This window comes from Setaria italica, chromosome III (genome assembly GCF_000263155.2).
Source record: "Setaria italica strain Yugu1 chromosome III, Setaria_italica_v2.0, whole genome shotgun sequence".
In the NCBI taxonomy this organism is placed as follows: Eukaryota; Viridiplantae; Streptophyta; class Magnoliopsida; order Poales; family Poaceae; genus Setaria; species Setaria italica.
The window spans coordinates 10,459,408-10,474,210 of record NC_028452.1 but is presented as its reverse complement, the minus strand read 5'-3'; the positions used below and the strand labels follow the sequence as shown (position 1 = coordinate 10,474,210).

At 50.2% G+C, this 14,803-nt stretch overlaps 1 protein-coding gene across 1 annotated transcript; it reads right to left on the bottom strand.

The window, feature by feature from the left end:
* Positions 1–11,465: 11,465 nt before the first annotated feature.
* Positions 11,466–12,025, bottom strand: LOC101764576. Its single transcript, XM_004963544.1, has 2 exons — positions 11,921–12,025; positions 11,466–11,801 (listed from the first exon to the last, which is right to left on the bottom strand). Exons 1-2 carry the CDS (start codon positions 12,023–12,025, stop codon positions 11,466–11,468), a joined length of 441 nt encoding a protein of 146 aa, XP_004963601.1.
* Between the last annotated feature and the right edge of the window lie 2,778 nt (positions 12,026–14,803).

Genomic DNA, 14,803 nt, shown 5'->3' with positions numbered 1-14,803 from the left:
CCGAAGATTCAATGTGCTATGGACTAAACTTTAGCTTAAGGATCCAAACACCCCTATACTGGCTTTAGAATTCAGACAGCATTCTTGTTGGCTTCAGAATTCATTCTGAATTTCGGTATTCAGGGTGTACGAACACTGATCGAGTGGTGGTCGTATTTATGAAAAAGAAAAACTCCGAATTTCTTCACTTACGAAATTCGACGAATTTATAGTTCGCCATTTGAGTTGCGGATCGAATTACTATGTTTCTGGAGCACTGTAACTGTAATACTGGAAGTGTTATGCTCCATTTTGCATAGGGCATTTCTAAAGAGAATTTGACTCAAACAGGCATGGCAACGGCAATATTTATATTTTAGTGCCTTGGCGGTCATGTATACTACTACCAGATTACTAGCATTGGCATACAACATGCTCATCGGTTCTCCAAAAGAATAAGCTAACATCTCGGCCATCGAGGCCGGAGCACACAACATCGTCTCCCCATTTCTGACCAATTCCCTTGGCGAGTAAGAAAATCTGCTCATGATTGGGTCATCTCCTCCTTCCCTGACCTCAGTCGCCAGCTTCAGAAGCAAGCCATGCACATGCATGTTCTCTAGGTCTATCATTGCACACCGATCATTCAGATGCACCGATACAGCATCCAGCCCACTTGTTTCTATCATTGCGTCGCGCCGATCTGTGGGTCTTATCTTTGAACGCTTCCTGCACGATATATAAATAAATAAATGAAAATTCACAAATCCTTATCTGACAAGTCAGTTGAACTGACGAAATCATCACTCGACCTGGACATATTAGTGAGCACATAGTAATATATAATTTTTTTAATCTTCAGAGCCACACGTATACAGGTCGCTTAATTCTGAGTTCTGACGACCGATGCAAGCTGCCGTTTAACTAGTTTATCCTTCAGTTTGATCTGAAAGCTAGGTTAGCAGTTTCATTGGATGCACTTCATTGAAGCCGGAAGCCAGCAGTGTGCATGCTTGGATCGACGGTTGGGAAGACCTGGCTTTCTGGAGGAGATCGCGTGTGCCCTTCCGTTGCGCTGCTCCTACGCCGCGCCGGAGCCGAGATCTCAAGACGCGTCCGGGCGCAGGGACTGACTGCCATTCGATTCAATTCGATGGGCGTTCTGATCATGGCTGGTGCACTGTCTCATGAGGGCAGATCGCTTTGGGAGGTTGCGGATAGAATGTTCGAGATCTCTGTCCCTCAACTTGTGCATGACGCACAGGGATTAGTGCTTGGAAATTCGGTCTGAACTATACTAAGCCCCCACTTGCCGACTTGGTGATCTTGGATGACCATTGTGTCATTCTGATTCGTTTTGCTGTGTTGATTAGGTTGCCGTTCGTGTCCAGCCTGTCCAAGTGGAGCTGGATTGTTCAGTCAGCATTTGTATGCAGATTGAGATGAGATCAGTGAGACCACATGAGGTGCATGTAGATAATTACCCTGTTCGCTTCAGCTTATCAGCTGGCTTATCAGCCAGCGAACAATATTTTTCTCTTACAACAAATCAGCCGTTTCAGCTTTTCAGCCGGCTTATAAGTTCAGCCGACCAGGCCCAATATTAGTGTTGATATGTAAATACACGCAAATAGCACTCGGTAACTCGTAAGTATAATGTGGAGTAAAAAGGATCCTATGCTAATATTTAGGGTATGTTTGGATTCTATCCAATCGTTAGCCATGCCAAAGTGTCGGTCGTGGCTAAAATTTGGTGGAAGATTCGGCCGCCCCGATTTGGCTAGCCAAATGTGTAAGAATGAACTAGAAAATCGTCGGTCCGCCAAATCTTAGCTAGTGTCCAAATGGTCACCTCATCCACGGTGAGCGGCTAAAATTTAGCTTGGCAGAACGTGATTGGCTGGGTTCCAATTCTTATCAAGCTAAAATCAGGGCATGCTAAAGTTAAGGCATGCCAAAATCAAAGCTTTAAACTAAGCATGTTCTTTACATGCAATGCTTTGCATGGTTTTGGGCTTGCCCATAGCTTCATTATCATTTTGTTTTTGCAAAACTATCACTTTTCTGAGAGATGAGCAATCACGGACTCCAAGGGCCCGTTTGCTACCAATTCAGTTTCTCAGAGAAATTTGCTAGAGTGAAACTGATTCTGAGAATATTTCTGGTTTTGTCTCTAAATACCTGAATCGTTCGGTAGAGATTGTTCTGTTTCTCTTCCGAATACACTTCCGTTTTGTCAGATCTAGTGACCGACAATCCACCAGGGGTTTACCTAAGTGGTAGATTTGTAGGCGGGAGAGATCGTAAGACCAAGAACTCGAATGGTAACATAGGGACGCAAGGTTTAGACAGGTTCAGGCCTCCAGAGAGTAATACCCTACGTTCTGTGTTCTGGTGGATTGTATTGCTGATCGCAGATGCGAAGATTTAACGTGTCTTGGGTTGAGTTACCCTCGGGGTGTCCCTGGCCACCTTATATAGGCCGACAACCTAGGGTTACAAGTCAAATAGGATCTAATCATAGTCGGTTGTTACATGGAAAGCAATCTGAGTCAGACTATAAAAAGTATCCCGCGATATCCGGGCAGAATCCGTTCACCCAGTCTTCGAGCTTGTGCTCCACATATCTTCATGTCTTGGCCCGCAGAGCATGGTTGAGCGAGCCCAACTGTCAGGGCCGACTAGTAACCTGGTCGGTGGGGACTCGTGGGTACCCTTGTCCCTCAAGCTCCCCAGCAATGTGGAGTCGAATAGGAGCCTGACGGATGAACAACGGAGCTTGTAATGTACTCGACTGAAGTTGCTATTTCGTCATAGTGACAAAGGGGTTGTGCAATGCTCAAAAAGAAAAAGGAAATTTAAATTTGAGGAAGCGTGTGACCAAGGGCACGTGCTAGGGCGACTGCCGAGCTTCGGGATGCTGGGTGTCCTGTAGATCGAAGGGAAGTACATGGAGGGCGTCGCAAGACATACTCCATATGGAGTAGCCCCTGAGCATCGAAGCGATTAGAATAATCAGACCAATGGTCAAAAATTTTGTGTATCTTGTAGTTGTCTCCATCATTGAATATCCAAATATTGCGACCTGCACCCGTGCACAAAGACTGGCGGAGCTGCAGAGGCAAGCCAACCAAAAACAAGCATCCAGCCCCCCAGCGCGAGGACTGGTGAGGCCGCGGAGGCACGCCAACCTAAATTATGAAGCCATGAAGACACGCCGACCTGAATCCTAGCCCCCAAGTGCGACGGCTGGTGGAGCCATGGAGGCACGCCGACCTGAATTAGGCGCCAATCCCTCGAGCATGAGGCCTGGTGACACCACGGAGGCATGCCATGAAGTCAAACCGGACATGAGCACCATAGATCTCGTCCATCAACGTTCAGTCAAACTTTACTGTGAATAGGTCCTTAATGGAAAAGTCGTGGATTCCGTCTTCAGCGTTTAACCTAACAGCACACTGACGTGGCAAGTCGTCCATCGGTGCTCTTTTCAAAAGATGAAGAACGCGATTTCTTTTCACTTCCACTTTATTTTGCCCCCAGACGATGTCGCCGCGCACCCTGTTGCTACCACGCACACGAGCCCTAGATCGCTCTACCACCACCTCGAGCCACATCCACCGTCTCGTGCCTGGAAGCTGTAGCCGCCACCGCCGCGCCGCCATTCCCCGCCGTATGTGAACCAAGAGGCCCGCCTACATTAGATCTGCATAGCGAGGAGTGGAGACTGAATAAATGGCCGGAGAGCAAGCACCGGATCTGTCCACCTACTGGCACAAATCAGTGATGATGGAGAGAGGATCCATATGCTCATCAATCTGTGGAAATATCTGTATCAATTGAAAGTGGTGACGACCAAGGGGAAGACCATATTAATCAGCAATTGTGGATTTTCGCTACGAACGAAGAAGGTCGCCGAGTATTTCGATTTGATGCTGAAGGACACGAACAAGGGGTGGCACAAGGAATGGTTCATTGACACCTACCAAAAGCCTGAGTTGCCACCTCGAGCCGGGTACGCGCTCGTGATGACGCCTAAGTGGTTGAACCAGTCGACCTCCAAGGAGATGGTCCAAGTGAGGTAGCTGTTGGAGGAGATCGCTGACCTGAAGGCGCGTGGGCTTATAATGGGGGCTGTGAGCATCAATTTTGGCCAAATATTGATGCAGCCTATCAATGATAGGGTCCATCCGGCGTACGAGTACTCGGGTCCGCTGGATCTGACCCGTGAGGTCCAACGGAAGGTTACCCAGGTAGAGGTCACTAGTCGGGTGTTCGAGTTCTTTCGCGGCGTCATCAAGAACAAATGCTGCCCCAAGGCTTACTCCCTCAAGAGGCTAGCTGATCCGGTAAGATCTTGACTTCATCATTTAAACTATCCTGCTTTGCTTCACTTTTTATCTGCCTGATGCTTTTTATCAGCCAGAGCCGGGAGTTTGAGTTTTTCTATCCCGCGCCGCTTCCCAGAGGGGCCGAGGAGCAACGACCCAAGATCCACCTAACCACCGAGGCCGACCAGCCGCCTGCTGCCCTCGACTGGGAGTCGGACTCATCGATCTATACCTCCAATGAGGACGTACTAGTCCAAGGTAGCAGAACGGAGGCTGGCAGTTCGACTCCTGCTGGGTGGCGGACACGGCAAACTGTGTGCAAGGTGGTGTAGTCCAAGGTGCCGGAGACGGAGAAGCCAGAGGTGGAAACAAAGAAATGGAAGAAGAGGGGTGCCACGAAGCCGAAGGCGCCTGCTGGGGCCACAGCATCTCTTGCAGAGACCTCATCTGGGGTGCTAAGTGACAACTCCGAGTCGCCTAGCTCGGCTTCCAAGAAGAAGAAGGCTGAGCTCCTCGAGACGACAGTGGCCGACGTGGAGCGGCTCAAGGAGCGGCTGAAGATGGAGATCCGCAGGGGAAAATAGAAGGAGCCGACCTTGCCACCGCCAGTGCCTCTTCGTCCGAAGTTTCGAGGGAAGAAAAGCACATTGTAAGTATGATTGTGATGTCATTTGTTGTTGTAGTTGTATTTGTATGTTACTTGACTCTTATCCCTGTGCTGCGCCGACCAAGCAGGGAGGCGGTGATGGAAGATGAGCTGAGCTTGCAGGATGCTGGCATCGTGACCCATGCAGAAGGTCGGATTCCTGATTCGACCATGAGGACTACATCTACGACATCTTTCCAGGATGTCACCAATGATGCCGCCGTTGCTACGCCCAGGGCCATAGGCGCCAGTGTTGAGGTGCAGACGGAGGAGACCCCTAGAGGATCGCCGACTGAGGCGAAGGCCGCGGGTTATAACGCTGATGTCGATTCCCATGCGGAGGATGACCCCACCACCCTGGACTTCTTGTTGGGATATGAGGTAGGCTACGCTAGCGCAAATCAAAATTTTTCTATCGCGTAAGCCAGGAAAACTGTCGTATAAGGATCACGGGATTACCACTCGATGCACTGGTGCGAAAGATGTAGAATCACGTCGGGGCAGTGAAGTCGAACACGTAGTTGATCTCGTCGATGTCGAGCAGCTCCTCAGCAGCTCGTCCACGTGCAGCAAGATCGTCTTCGTGCCGCGGCTCGTCGTCGGCTCGTCGTGGCTCGTCGGCGGCTCGTCGTGGCTCGTCGGCGGCTCGTCCAAGTGCTGCAGGCGCAACACCTCCAAGGTATCCACACATGCAGGGAGGAAGCGTCGCAAGCCGGACTGCTAGGTCCGCGAGTTGCAACAGACGAGGGTGTGGGAGGCGTGGCAGATGTGTTTCGGCCAAAGGGATGAAACCCTAGGGCGCCACACCCCTCTATTTATAGAGGTTCCTAACGGGCCTCTGGGTCCAAGGCCCATTAGTACTTCTAAACCTAATCCAACTCGGATCACATCCGAATTGCGATTCCAGCCCCCTAAGTGTGTGACCCTATGGGTTCAGATACGTATAGACATGGCCCGAGTACTCCTACTCGGCCCAATAGTCGGTAGCGGCCTCTAGCAAGACATGCAAACTCCTATACGCACACGAAGATCATATGAGACGAACCATCACAATATTATATACATGCTATTCCCTTTGCCTCATGATATTTGATCTAGCTTCAAGCCGACCGCTCTTTCTCGATCCTGTGATTCGGAATCCCTTTCTAGGCTAACTCTTAACCGTACGTAGCATGGCCATGCATTTTCGAATCCGATCACTCGAGGGGCCCAGAGATATCACTTTCAATCAGAGAGGGGCAAATCCCATCTTGATTGACCATGTCTCACAGCATGCTTCTTGACAAACCCGAAAGCTACCTTTTTAACTACCCTGTCACGGTGTAGTGTTTGATAGCCCCTAAGTAAGTCGATCCACATCTTGAGTACATGCGACAATCTCAGGTCTAAGGACAAAGTGTACATGTTGTCTAAAGAGAGAACTACTTCTCGTGTTGGGTCAGTCCTAGCACATGTCTCCACATGTGCCCACATTATTAGTTTAATATCTCCATGTCCATGACTTGTGAAACATAGTCATCAACTAATACATGTGCTAGTCTAATATTCATGTGTGTCCTCACATGAACTCCGACTAGGGACAACTTTAGAATAACCATAGAAGTAAAGAGTTTCACATACAATTCACATAATGGCAAATCAATTCAAGTAACCTTTAATGGATATTCAAGGAACACAATATAAATCATGGATATAAATGGAATATCATCATCTCTATGATTGCATCTAGGGCATACCTCCAACACTTCTCCGGGACGGCCCTGGCGCAGGATGTTGCCGCCGACAAGAGATATCTTGCCGACTTGAAGGAATCTTCGACCAAGGTTGGAGAGGTGTTATACGTAAGTTGGCCGACTTGTCTTGGTGTTGAACTTCATCCTCATCTTGTTTCGTTGAGTAGTCGGGGTAACTTTTGTGCAGAACCTAGCCGAGCGTGCGCACTAGAGGGCGGATGCCATCCATAATGCCGAGGAATACCGCCTCAAGGCCGAGCGCCTAGAGGCCGAGCTCTAGAAGGCTAAGGAGGACGTTGCGGATCAGATCCGACAAAAGGATTGTGAGATTGAGGAGCAGAAGAAGATCACCAGGGGGTCCAAGGAAGCCTTGATGCCATGCTGACTGGTATGGCTTCATCCCTTATGGAGGATCTACCTTGGGTAAGGTCGGTATTTTTTCTCGAATTCCATTATGTTGCAGATGCCCAGAAGAAAGAGGAGAGGCTCAAGAGAAACCTGGAAGAGTGCGAGGCCACCAATACTCGGCTGTAGCAAGACCACTACGTCGTCGTGGATCGTGAGTATGCTGTGTCACAGAAACTGGCCTATGAGGACAACTTACGCAAGGATATGGACCGGTGCTTGGTTTCTGCTATGCATAGTCTTCAGCGTTATTAGGTGACCATTGCAGGGTTGGAGCTGGAGCTGGAAGACCTGTGGTCAGCCGCATGCTACGTGATGGACATGGTCCAGCCCGAGGCCAATCCTGTCGAGCCGCCGCCGCTACTAGATCATCTAAGGAGTGCTCCTTATCGGCTGAAGGTGCTGATGAAGGAGACCGCCGTGAAGTGCGTGAAGAATGTCATTGTGCTTCTCAAGACACATTCCCCTCACCTGGCTGTGGAGCGCGTCAGAGCAGAGGTTGCTAAAGGCTTCGATCCTGATAGCCTTTCGGAGTTGGCCGACCAGTATCAACAGGCTGTGGAGGAGGTTGTCAAAGAGTTGGATCTGTAATGGAAAAACTACAATGTGCATCAATTTGTATTATGAGATAAGTAAGATATGAGATTAACTTGTGCAAATGGAAAGCATCCACCCCTCTTTTGGTGTATACAACAGGACATCGTGTAGATTAGGCTTGTAGCCGCTAGGCTCCCAGCCTTGCCTGGCCAGCACTCTGCTGAGAACAGATCTCGAGCTTGTAGAGGGGGCAGATGCATGGTTGTCTGGGTTTCACGAGCTAGGACACCGTCGACACGAGTTAGTTGTATTTGCCATGAGAGGGGTAGGAGAATAGGTGAGACCCGAGGGTCGGCTCGTAATGGGGGAAGCCCCCGAGTGTAATAGTGAGGGTGTGGTCTGTTGATCAGGTCGGATAGCCCCCCGAGCTTGAGTAAGGGCTTGGGTAAGAAAGCAAAAAGGTAGTAGGTACGCAAAGAACTGCATGGGCTTTATTTATTCAATGTAAAATGTAAAAAGAGTACATAGCTTTAAGTTCCTAGGGGTAGAAGCGCCATAGGTGTTGCATGTTCCATGGATTGAGGACGCCTGAGCCGTCCACCCACTGCAATCGGTATGTGCCTGGCTGGATAACCTCTTTAATGATGAAGGGATCCTCCTAGGGGGCCAACAGCTTGTTCATGTCCTTGGTGGACTGGATCCAGCAAAGCACTAGGTTGCCGACATTGAATGAGCATTCCTAGACGCTCTTGTCGTGGTAGCGTCGAATCTGCTGCTCGTGCCTCGCGTGCTGGATGAGAGCTGCCACGCGATGCTCTTCCAAGTTGTTGATGTTGACCTGTCGACTCTTTTCTGCTTCACTATCCTCATAATATTAGATCAGCAGGGCGCTGAAGGCTACGTTTGAGGGCAGCACAACCTCGGAGCCATATACCAGGAAGAAGGGAGTATAACCGGTAGCCCGACTCTTTTGGGTTCGGAGGCCCCAAATGATGTGGGTAACTCGCGAAGCCATCTGGTGGTGTACTTGGATGCGTCATCAAAGATGCAAGACTTGAGGGATTGGAGGATCATTCCATTTGCACGTTCAACTTGATCGTTGCAGCGTGGGTGCGCTACTGAGGAGTAGTACATATCGATTAGGTTGTCCTGGCACAAATCCCAGAACTCGAATCCTGTGAATTTCTTGCCAAGGTCAGTGATGATCCAATTGGGATCCCAAAGCGATGGGTAATTTCTTTGACAAACTAGGCGGCTTTGGCCGACTCTGGGCTGGTGATGGCCTTGACCCTTATCCACTTGGTGAATTTGTCGACTCCCACAAAGATGTGGGTGTATCCGCTCGGAGCAATCTTGAAGGGTCCGACCATGTCCAACCCCCAGCATGCGAAGGGTCAGGATGGTGGGACAGTGTGTAGAGCTTGGGCTAGGAGGTATTGCTGTTTGGTGAAGAACTGAAATCCTGTACACCTCTGGATGAGCTCTTTTGCATCGGCAATAGCAGTTGGCCAGTAAAAGTCAGAGCGGAAAGCCTTCCTGACCAGGCTACCTGATGTGGCATGGTTCCCGCATGAACCTGAGGAGTTCGAGGCCTTCATTGCAAAGGATGCACTTCATCAGGATGCCGGTAGATGCGGCCTTCCTGTACAATTTCTTGCCGATTACAACGTAGTTGATGCTGCGTCATGCGAGTTTTTTGTGCTCGGCTTTGTCCTCAGGGGACACATTGTCGATGATGAATGGAACGAATGGTGCTCACCAGTCTTCCTCTGCCTCGATCATGAGGACATCAGTGGACGCTGGGTCGGCCTGAGGCTGGGCGTTGCTGTCAACTTGGTCTGGGTCTAGGATCTGGATGGAGGGTTTGCTCAGGTCCTGGACGAACACGCCGACCGGGAGTTGGGCTTGTTTCGAGCTGATTTTGGATAATACGTCAACAGTGACATTGTGTTCTCTAGGGATGTGATAGAACTCGAGACCGTCGAAGTGAGCCTCGAGTTTGCAGACCTCGGCGCAGTAGGCGTCCATCATTTCCTTGGTGCATTCCTAGGATTTGTTGACCTGCTCGATGATAACCTTGGAGTCACCAAATGTGAGGATGCGCTTGATGCCGAGCGAGGCGACGATGCGAAGCCCGTGTATGAGGGCCTCGTACTCAGTGCCGTTGTTGGTAGCCTTGTAGTGAATCTAGAGGACGTACTTGAGCTGTTCGCCTTCCAAGGATATGAAGAGGACCCCCGTACTGGCTCCTTCAAGGTTGAGGGCGCCGTCGAAGTACATCGTCCGGTGCTCCAGCCTCTACACGGAGGACAGCTCTTGAATCTCAGTCCATTCAGCGACGAAGTTGGTCGGGATCTGGGACTTGATCGCATGATGTGGGCAAAAGTCGTTGTCGAATTTGCCGAGTTCCATGGACAATTTGATGACTCGGCTGTGGACATCCCAGTTATGCAGTATTTCACCGATTGGGTAAGATGATATCACTCGGATCTTATGCACTTGGAAATAGTGATGCAGCTTGCGGGAGGTGATCAGGATTGCGTAGAGCAATTTCTAGATCTATGTGTAGCGAACCTTAGAGTTGCTTAGGACCTCGCTGACGTAATATACCGGTCGTTGCACCATGTGGGTGTGGCCGGGTTCTTCGCGTTCTACAACTAGCACCATGCTCAGAACATGCATTGTCGTGGAGATGCAGAGCTGTAGCGTTTCTTGGTCGGCCGGGGCCGTCAAGATGGGAGGGGTGGAGAGGAATGTTTTGAGCTCCTTGAGGGCCTTGCGGGCCTTATCATTCCACTCGAATTTGTCCACTTTCTTGAGCAGTTTAATGAAGGGGAGTCCCTTTTCGCCAAGCTTGCTGATGAAATGGCTAAGGGCGGCCATCATGCCCGTGAGCTTCATGACATCCTTCTTGCCGGCCGGCTGTGTCATGTTCCTGATGGCATCCACCTTGAATGGGTTGGCTTTGATGCCACGTTGGCTGACCATGAAGGCCAGGAGCATTCTAAACGGGACACTGAAGACGTATTTTCACGGGTTAAGTTTCCACTGATAGGCCCAGAGGCTGTCAAAGGTTTGGGCGAGGTCGATAATGAAATTCTCTTTGTCTTTGGTTTTGACAATCACTTCATCGATGTAGGCCTCTACGTTTTTGCCGAGTTGTTTCTTGAGGCACCCCTGAATTGCCTTTTGGTAGGTGGCACCGGTATTTTTTAACCCAAATGTCATGGTGCTGTAGCAGTAGATGCCGTAGGTCGTAATGAACGCAATCCTATCTTGGTCGGCGGGATTAAGGGCTATCTAGTGATAGCTCGAGTAGCAATTGAGGAAGCACAACAGGGTGCTGCCGGCCGTAGTGTCCATGACCTGGTCGATGCGAGGAAGAGGGAAGGGGTCCTTAGGGCAGTGCCTGTTGAGGTCGGTGCAGTTGATACACATTCTCCATTCACAGTTTTATTTTTTACAAGGACTGGATTTGCTAACTAGTCGGGGTGCTTACATTCACGGAATGAAATCGGCAGCTAAGAGCTTATTTAATTCTACCCTAATGGCCTCCTTGCGATCTTGACCAAAATGGCGAAGCTTCTGCTTGACCGGCCTTGTTGTCTTGCTTAGGTCCAAGGAGTGCTCAGCCAGCTCCCGCGAGACACCGGGCATATCAGATGGTTTCCGAGTTGTCCGGAGGAAGCTGGTGAGCGCGTCTTCCTATTTGGGGGTGAGGTCAGCCCTGATGAGGGCCGTCTTGGAAGGGTCCTCCAAGCCGAGGCTAAGCTTCTTGACTTCTTGGTCGGGCTTGAGCGCCAGGGGCATCAGCTCTGCTTCTAGGATCATCAGCTAGTTTTGGTCCACCTTCTTGGACTCGGTGAGCATTATGGTGGCATTGGTCGAGTACTCTACGGTCTCGGCGAGTTGCACGGCTTCCGTGTCGCACTTGCAAGATGTCTTGACATCACCGAAGATGGAAAGGATGCCGTTTGGAGCTGGCATCTTGAGGATGAGGTAGGTGTGGTTGGGAATCGCCATGAAGCTCGCTAGCATCGGCCTACTAAGGTTGGCATGGTAGGAAATCTTGAAGTTGGCTACCTCAAAGGTGAGGTGCTCGGTGCAGTAGTTGTCGAAGGTGCCGAACGTGAGTGGCAGGATAACTCTCCCGATAGGATAGGATCCTTGCTAGGTACAATGCCATAGAACAGGTCTTTGTAGGGAAGGAGGTGCTCAAATTTGAAGTCCATGCACTTCAAGGTCTCGGTGAAGATGATGTTGAGGCCGCTGCCGCCGTCGATCAGCACCTTGGAGAGGAGGACTCTATCTATGGTCGGGCACACCACGAAAGGGTAAGACCTGGGGTCCGGAATGTGCACCCAATGATCTTCCCTGGAGAAGGTTATGTGCATGTTCGACCAGTGCAAGTACTGGACTGGTGAGACGGAGATGAAGTGCACTTCCCGCTTTTGCATCTTGTGCTTGCGATTGCTGCAGAAAGTTTTATGGCCACCGATGATGATGTTCACCTCGTGCTCAGGGCACTAGAACTCGCTGTTGTCGTTGCCAGCACCCTGGTTGGCGTCGGGGTTGCGCTGATCGCGGTGCTCTTCTTTGCGTTGGTCGTCACGGTCGTCGTGGCAGCGATTGTCGTGACGGTTATCTTCCTTGCGGTAGTCGTTCCGGCGAGGCCGCTTGTCCTCCAACGGGGCACCGAGCTCTTTCTTGAGAACCGTGTAGTCCTGAAGATTGTGGCATGCGTCCTTGTGAAAGGGGCACGGGGCGTTGAGCGTATCGTCAAACTCCTCCTGGAGGAATGTTGTTTGCCTCACAGGGTCGGTTTCGGCAGCGGGGACCTCAAGTCCTCTCTTCCGAGGTCGGGAGGTGTCCTGGGAGGAAGTTTCACCATCTTGTGGGGGTTCAACGTTGGAGATGAAGACTTCCCGATCTGGTGAAGTGAAGCTTCCACCCTTGTCCTCTTCGTAGGAGTTTGGAGTTAAGGTGAAGCGAGGGATCTGGAACTCATTGCAGTCCGAAAACTTGGTGGGTTGGGGTAGGTTATCAGATAAGATTTGGACTGATTGCGTGAGTTTTTCAGAAAACATGGCAGCGAGTTCTTGAGACCAAATAGGGTGCGCGAAGGGGCCTGGCTCGACCCCCCAGAGCGTAGAGCCGATCGGAGAGGTTGATGCATTCAGCTATGGTGCTGTCAATGCGATCTAGCCCCACGATTAGATCGGAGGGCGTGGGTGGGTGGGTTGCCATGAGGATGCGCAGGATCCTCTCTGTGTGAGAGAGGGGGGGGGGAGAGAGAGAGAGAGAGAGAGAGAGAGAGAGAGAGAGAGAGAGAGAGAGATCACCGACATGCTGAGCAAGCAGCGTGATGATCCTCGGGTGAAGACCTTTCTCCGTTGATGTAGATTCGACGAAGCTGAGCTGGCGACGGAGGCGGTGGAGTCAGAGTTCACTAGCATGCTCCTAAATCGGAGCTGGATCGGATTGGCGAGGAAGTCATTCATGCTCTCAGGGAAGATGATGCCGGTGCAATCCATAGAGCTCGCTGGGAAGGATCTCACGATCACCCCTACCTGGCGCATGAACTGTCGAATTTGGTGACCAGTAGTCCACCAGGGGGTTACCTAAATGGTAGATTTGTAGGCGGGGGAGATCGTAATATCAAGAACTCGAATGGTAACATAGGGACACAAGGTTTAGATAGGTTTGGGCCTCCGGAGAGTAATACCCTACGTCCTGTGTTATGGTCGATTGTATTGCTGATCGCAGATGCGAAGAGTTAATGTGTCTTGGATTGAGTTACCCTCGGGGGGTGTCCCTAGCCGGCGTATATAGGCCGACGATCTAGGGTTACAAGTCAAATATGATCTAATCCTAGTTGGTTGTTACATGGAAAGCAATCTAAGTCAAACTATAATAAGTATCCCGCGATATCTAGGCAGAATCCATTAGCCCAGCCTTCGAGCTTGTGCTCCACGTATCTTCATGCCTTGACCCGCACGGCATGGTCAGGCGGGCCCAGCTATCAGGGCCGATCCGTATCCTGGTCGGTGAGGACCCTTATCACTTATGTTTGATGGGATCTTCTTTTTTTGAAAGGATTTGATGGAATCTTCTCTTTTTATGGAGAAATGGTTTGCAGAATCCCCTGCCAAATGGTCCCTAATTTTTATGAAGTCAACTTATTTATTTGAGAGAGAGGGAGAGAGGAGCAAGAGCAAGGTTTTGAACAAAGAGGAGCCAGAACAACCTTCTAGACAGACAGAGGAATATTCGTAGATGGGCTAGATTTAGCCCAATATCGCACTAAGGGGGTGTCTCGCAGCACTCCACTCTAAGAAAAATAGCTCCAATCCACCAACTCCATTTTTGTTCGGCTCTACCCCACTAAATCCAGCAAAATATGGAGCTGCTACACCAGTTTTGGCTAATGAGATGCTCTCTGTGGGCATTGTCCATTATACCCTTGTTTGTGGGACCCACGTGTTAGTGACCATTGGAGGAGTTCGTCCTCCAACCACGGTCTGCTCATGGAGATGCAGCGCGGAGGCAGACACGACGCGGCTATTCCAGCAGGGGCGGCGCGGCAACGGCGCCCTTTGAGGAGAAGAAGAACTCAAAAGGGAAACAACGAGTGGAAGAAGGAGAAAGTGAACCAGAAAGGAGAACGAGCAAAGATCCCAGGAAAAGCAGTAGCGATTGATAACTTCAGATCCAAAGTTCAGATACAAAATTACGCTAGAAGGGCGACCATGGCGGCTACTGCTAAGCTACAAGATGTACTAGGGTTCATATTTCTTCCATAACCCCCCAAAGACCCGGTCCTTTCCCTTACATACTCATCTAAGACATGGTAAAAAGTAACTGAAGTTTTACAGCTTCATTTAACAAGCAGTGAATATTCACAGTCTGACAACAGTAGAGTCACTGTCTGACAACGGTGAAAACGCTTGATGAAACCAGAAGCGATGCCAGGCGTTGGATGGCCGACGAAGGGTTCACAGGAAGCCGATGACTCGGTTAAGGCCCCATTTGGTTCCTCCCCCTAAACTTTAGCTCCTATCACATCGAATGTTTAGATACTAATTAGGAGTATTAAACATAGACTTTTTACAAAACCCATTGCATAGATGGAGGCTAAACGGCGAGACGAATCTATTAAGCCTAATAGTCCA